The sequence below is a fragment of the Vespula pensylvanica genome, chromosome 2 (genome assembly GCF_014466175.1).
Source record: "Vespula pensylvanica isolate Volc-1 chromosome 2, ASM1446617v1, whole genome shotgun sequence".
Classification (NCBI taxonomy): Eukaryota; Metazoa; Arthropoda; class Insecta; order Hymenoptera; family Vespidae; genus Vespula; species Vespula pensylvanica.
In genome coordinates, this window is record NC_057686.1 from 1,542,657 (window position 1) to 1,549,652 (window position 6,996).

Below are 6,996 nucleotides of genomic sequence, written 5' to 3' on the forward strand. Positions count from 1 at the left end.
AAAAAAATATATAAATAAAATGCATGCGAAAGAAAAAAAAAAAAAAAAAAAAGAAAGAAAAAAAAAAGGAAACCAGTAACAACGAGAGAAAAATTAAAAGTTAATTCGATACGAATAAGAACGAAGGGAATAGTTTACGCGTAATATCGAAAAAAAAAAATTAATATGTATACCTAATACTAATAAGAAATAAAGAAACAATTTATGCGCGTCGATTATCCGTCTCTATTACCATTACTCCTCAACTGTGTTCTTATCACTTCGATATATACGATTATCGCGATAAAATTGAAATTGAAATCGTTCGTTTTCGGCGCGTCCTTAATCGTGATACATTTGAATAAGTTAAAATATTTACGTCAATCGTTTATGAACTATTGTCATGTAATTAATAATAATAATAATAATAATAATAATAATAATAATAATAATAATAATAATAATAATAATAATAATAATAACAACAACAACAACAACAGCAATAATAATAATAACAATGATAATAACAATGATAATGATAATAATCATTATCATTATCATCATCATCATCATCATCATCATCATTATCGTCGTAATCATCATCATCATCATCATCATAATCATCATCACTATCATCATTATCATCGATTAATAGATCTCTTAGAAATTATTTTGGAATGAAAATATCAATACGAGTAAGAATTAAAAATATAATATCAGTGCACATGCGTCCAAGCGTTAATACGCAACGATTCGTTTCATTTAAAAGTAATGTTTGAGTGGAAACTTGTATTATCGAATTATTCTAAGAACATTATAGAGAAATCGTTTTTCAGAGGCCTGTTTATAAGTTTTTCACTAAATCATACGTCGAAGATCACTTTTGCATTTTAACCTATATGCAAAGGATGTAATAGAATCATCTAATATAAAGCAATAGGAAATATTTTATAATGAAACTCGATTCCCTATAAAATACAACTTTTATCAATTATGCGCCATTACTATATATATATATTTATTTATATATATATATATGTGTGTGTGTGTATGTATATATGTGTGTGTGTATGTATGTATGTGTGTTCGATTAAAATTAGATTTTGGAAGCTTGCAGTTTTTCTGAGGCATATATCTCTGTTGGTTTGTTTTTTGTTTATATATATAAACATGATATATCCCATGCGTGTTATTCGTTATGATATATCTCGTACGTTATTATGTCCTATATGAAAATTCTATAAAAAATTTGCCAAAGCTACAAATATTTGTACTTATTACTACTGTACAATATGTTTATCTCCATTCTTTCAAGGTACATACGACATTTTAACGCGACCGTCCTCCCGCCCCATCTTTCTTATGGACCCTCATCGATATCTCTTTATCTTACACCACTTTGTTACAGACTTATAAGTTAGATCGTTTGCTTTTGGCACTCATACTTTGTTCCTCTATATCATGTATTTCTACTACCTCTTCGATGCTATCCTCATTTTCCGATATATCTTGAACATACGCCATCTCTTGAATATCATCAGACTGTATCGTAGAATTTGTTTCATGCTGTGCTATACCATACTCTTCTATCTCGTACTCATTCGTTTCGTGATAAATATATTCTGTCGCACCTGTATTAGAATCCTCATTTCCTATTGTTAATACATTTTGTTGAATTAAAATCTGATTACCATCCGAATCGTTAGCTACCATCAATACAGCACCACTCAAATTATGAATTTGTACATCGTTATCTCTGGTCTCATTGTCAAATTTAATCTCCTCGTCTAAGTTTTCCTCGTAAGAATCTACCTCGGAATCGTTGATACATTCGGTAATTTCTAATTTTTCATATCTATTTACGGAATTACAATCTACGTTCCGTTCGTCTATTTCCATTTGTCCATCCTCGTTGACCGATATACTATCTTCCTCCTCGTTGTCAATATTTTCAAAATCCTCACACCCGTACTCTAAATTATGCGTAGACGCATTAGGGTTCATGTCTTTGTCGTTATCCGTATTTTCGTAATAATTAATGGGATTCGACATGGACGAAGTCGTAGCTCTTTCAACGTCGTTACCATTTTCAGACAATTCACACATTTCTAATTCTTTTTCATCGTTAATCGTCAACGGTACCATAGGACTAAGCTTGTGTCTCATATCGTCCATAGGATTATTGTGTCGTTCCGATTGCTCCTGTTCTAACAAAGGCATAATTGGACTCAAAACAGGTGGACCATCGTCGTCCGTAAAATCCAAATCGCTTCTTCCTTCCTCGACAGTTTCCTTAACGTGAAAATTGTTCAACTTCGTACCATTAACCGATTCTTTCAAATCCAATTCTTCCTGTTGTCCCTCTTGATTAATATCTTTAGTTTCTCCTACCGCATCCGTATTCATTATTAATTGCTCTTCCAAATTTTCTTTCCCATCGATATTCCTATCCTTATCCTCCTCTGTGCATATCATAAAACAATTCATCTCGTTTAAATTTTTATTATCGATCTCAGCGGAATTCTCCGAATTTTCTGAATCGGTATCGTCGCTTTCGGTATTACACGATACCTCACCTATTATCGCCCTACTGTTAGATCTAGACTCAGCTTCGGAATCATTTTCCTCTTCCGGTTCCTCCTCGTCGCTCGTACTGGTGTTACTAGCACTATCCGAATCCTCAGAATTTTCGGAATTCTCGCTGTTACTCTCCTCCTGTGTTACGCCATCCTCCTCCGGTTCCGACTCGAAATCTTCGACTTCTTCGACCTCCTCGACGACCGACGTCTCATCACCGATCAAACTTCCCTTCTCGTCGTTTTCATTCTTTATATTATCTTCTATGTTACTACGACCAGACTCTATCTTCTTGTTGCATTCCAATATATGTTCAGAAAATTTACTCTCGCTTTCGAAATTTAACTGACACTTCTGACACCAAAAGTTTCCAACGTAATTAATGTGAATGCTCATATGTAACAATAATTTGCTTCTTGCGTTGTGATAACGTCCGCACGTTTTACACGTGAAATTATTTCCCTCGCAGGATAATATCGCTGCATGTGTGGCCTTCAAATGATCGGACAGATCCTGATAAGATTTACATAATTTCAAACAAACCCCACAAGTAACCGCTGCCTCCGCTCTGTGAAAACGAATGAGATGCTGCCACAGATGCTTTTTCGCTGGCCATTGTTTACCACAAACTTCGCACGTGCATTCGGTATTCGTTGATTCGTCGTATACCTTTCGAGAATCTTTCCTAGAGCATTTCACCGCAGTAGGAGGTTTCATATGCGACAATGGCATAAGATTCGGTACTGGCTTCTGCCCTGATAACTGTAGATTAATATCTTCAAATAAATTAAAATCTGGAATGTTTAAATTCGATTCGCTCATAAACGAGGAAGTTTCTTCTTTCTTTATTTGATTATTATTCTTCAAATGCGTCTCCAAAATCGAAGTTGGCATAATACTTTGCATGTCCAATCTGTTGAACGCGTTACGCCTGGTGCATACGTTTATGTGATTCCAAAACAACGTTTTCGTGCAGAATTGTTTTTGACAATTTTTGCACTCGAAATTCTTTCGATTTCTCATCTTCCTTTTGCTATTGTCGTTGTTGTCCGGCTTTATCTTTTTGAACATACGAATTGGATCGGTATTGTGAACATTTTGATAATGTTTCGCCAATGTGTGACAATTCAAGAAAATTTCCGGACACATCTCGCAATCGTAGGTGTCGGTTAACGATCTCCTACGTTTGGAATTGTTCAAATCGTCCTCGCACAAATCCTCGTCGAAATCCAAGTCGTCCGGTTCTTCCTTGACGACTATATCCGCTGGTACTCCGTCGTACTCGTCTACCTTAGATCCGATGTCCATGCGATACTCGAACGCAGCTAATTGATCTTTAGAAATGTTGTGAACGTGCTCATAATGATCTCTGATATCCGAATCGTTCGTAAAAACAGCCAAACATTGCTTGCACGTTCTAAACACCTTCCCATGACATTTCTTCGTGTGATCGAACGCTTTCCATTTAGACGCGTACTGTTTCCCACATACCTGACACGTGTTCGGTTTAGATAAAACACTTTCGTGCACGTCCTCGACGTGTTTCTTCAAATCCTTTGGATCTTTCATAGGTATCAGACAAACTCCGCAAGACACACCAATTTCGTTTCGGTGCAAAGATAGTACGTGCATTTTTAATTTCAATTTATTCTCGACGGTATCGCCGCAGAAGTCACAAACGTTCGGACTTATGTGATATTTATGATCCTTCCTATGAGCCTCCAAGTCTTCCTTCGTTCTGAATAATTTTTTACAACTGATATAGTCGCACGTAAGATCTGGATGATCCATATGCTTAACCCGATTATGTGTCATAATACCCAATTTAGAGGTAATAGTTTCGTTACATAAATGGCAAGTGTACGTACTATGATGATTTTCTATGTGCTTTTGTAAACTCGCACGATCTTTAAATATTCTTTCACAGGCGCGACAACGGGTCAACAACGCGCCTGGATCTTTTCTATAATTCTGACAACCTTTCATGTGACGTCTAAGTAAGTACCGTTTATGAAATCCTTTATTGCATTTTTCACAATAATGTAAAACTCCGTCTTCTACGCTCGAAGATTTGAAATTTACTGAATTTTTATTATCCTTTCTAACTTCTAACTCGTACCTATGAATTTTGGCTATGTGTGCCGCTAAATGGTCTTTAGACGCACTCGTTTTCAAACAGTAAGGACACGTTATGTCTACGTGACCTTTGTGTACCCGATTTACATGTTTCCATAAATGAGACGTTCTGCCGTAACACTTGTTACAAAGATCACACGGAAATAGACGGTGCACAATACGTCTATGACTGCATAAACTTTCCAGATTTGGAAATTTCATATCGGCACACAATTCACATGTTAAATCCATTTCTGGCGGTACACTGTGCTCGTACTTGGACGATTCGTTCAAGGCATCGTTAATACTGTTATTATCATATCCATCGATTTCCAATCCATGAATTTTTCTGTGTCTTGACATTTTAGACTTATTCGAATAAGGTCTACCACATATGTCGCAACTAAAATCGCCATTGGTCAATGGCCAATGTTTAGTTTGCACGTGTGTCTTAAGTTGCAATACATTCGGAAATACTTTGAGACAAACGCCGCATATAAGTGGCACTGTATCGGAATGTACTCCCATCACATGCTTCCAATAATCGACTCGGCTACCCCATAATTTACCACAAACTTCACAAGTATTTGGCGAAGGACCTTGTACAGAATGATGGTGGTGTACGTGTTCGTTACGCAACGCCTTCGTGGCAAATATTTTCCCGCAGTCGTCCCGTTCGCACTGCAAATGAAACGTGAGAAAAATTTGCCGATTGAAAAATATTTTATCATCGTCCGTTCCTTCCTCTCAAATACATTAATAATATTTTTATTCTACAAACACATACCTTTATACTTGGTTCGTTACTATGCGTGCTACTGACATGTAACCAACGTTCCCATTTACTAGGATGTGAGCTACCACAAAGCTCACAGACAAAAAATAAATGATACTGCGCTCTGTTACCAGTACCATTCATATTCCCTGGATTTCCATTACCAATGGCATCTACTATCGGTGCCATTTGTTCGAACTAATGAAAAATACAAATATGTATATATATATATATATATATATGTATGTATATATAAATTACATTTCTTTTTCTTTCTTTTTTTTTTTTTTAATCTCCATTATTGTTGGAAAAAGTTAATTATTGACTAATTATATTCAATATCATATAAATCCAAATATATAAAACCTTATGAGCGTTTCTCTGGTGTCTTATAAGATGATCCTCGTTTGGAAATGATTTATAACAAATATAGCAGTCTATTTTTTCTCCCTCGTCTCCATCAAACTCCAAAATATTTTCGCTTACTTCGTTACCATTTAATGTTTCGTTATAATAATTACTGTTTAACTGTACAAAATTTGCGGGGTCATAAGCAGGATTTACATTATGTATCGATACATGAGCAATTAATTTCTTTCGTGAATCGTGTTGTCTACCACATATTGTACAACTATACCTAAAATACAATGGCGATTAATATTAAACAAAATAATGTGATATTGTTATGTGGTAATATATTCTTTACACGAACGGATATAACATTACAAACGTACCTTCTTTGTTCCGATACTAGCAACTTTGATCCTCCGTGATACATGTTAACGTGACTTAGGAGTTGTGTATTGTCAGAACATATTTTTAAACAGACTCCGCAAGCAAAAGCAGCACATTCTTTATGTGTCGCACGTATATGCAACCACAATGATGCTCTATCATTAAAATCTCTTGTACATATTTCACATACAAAAACTGTCTCCATTTCTACCATATTTTCGTGATTACTCCTCTCTTGGTCTTCATCTTCATTTTCTACATTTGTCTAGACGCAAAGAGAAAAAATACATTATATATATATATATATATATATACATGTAGATATTTAAACATTAACAATTTTTTTGTCATTTCAAAGTTACCACTTACTTCTGGAGACAGAGCAAACTCCGAAGGTTCCTTTGCGTCTTTCTGATCGGACATAGGTATCGGTATCTGTTGACCCCATGATTGCGTAAGAACTACTCTTTTTAAACACTTATCACTATCTATAAAAGGGCATGGATCTACACCATGCGATACCAAGATATGTCTGCTGAGTGATGATTTTAAAGTAAAGTCCTTTTTACACAATATACATATATAAGGTTTGTCAGCATCATGTGTTATCTCGTGTTCTTTAAGATTTTCCACTGACGTAAAACTTTGAGGACACATTTCGCAGTACCACCTCTTCTGCATTTCACAGCCATCTGTCGGTAGATAATATTCTTCTATTTGACATAATCAAACGCAGCAATATTATGAGAATTAGAATAATAAAAGTACATTGACGTATTACCTGTTTTCACTAGTTTTTGTGGACTACAATTTGC

The 6,996-nt window shown here is 35.2% G+C and overlaps 1 protein-coding gene across 2 annotated transcripts in view; it reads right to left on the bottom strand.

The window, feature by feature from the left end:
* Positions 1–675: 675 nt before the first annotated feature.
* The window catches only part of LOC122627082 (zinc finger protein Xfin-like), a 9,747-nt gene continuing 3,426 nt past the window's right edge, over positions 676–6,996 (bottom strand). Inside the window, exons 6-11 of one of the 2 annotated variants that reach the window (XM_043807862.1) lie at positions 6,963–6,996; positions 6,551–6,894; positions 6,181–6,446; positions 5,813–6,083; positions 5,459–5,644; positions 676–5,352 (exon numbers count right to left, since the gene is read on the bottom strand). The exon at positions 6,963–6,996 is cut by the window's right edge and continues 439 nt beyond it. In XM_043807862.1, the coding sequence (XP_043663797.1) occupies positions 1,390–5,352; positions 5,459–5,644; positions 5,813–6,083; positions 6,181–6,446; positions 6,551–6,894; positions 6,963–6,996 (5,064 nt within the window). In that variant the 3' untranslated portion in view covers positions 676–1,389. The remainder of the gene's footprint in view (positions 5,353–5,458; positions 5,645–5,812; positions 6,084–6,180; positions 6,447–6,550; positions 6,895–6,962) is intronic. The other variant, XM_043807861.1, reaches the window with a different exon arrangement.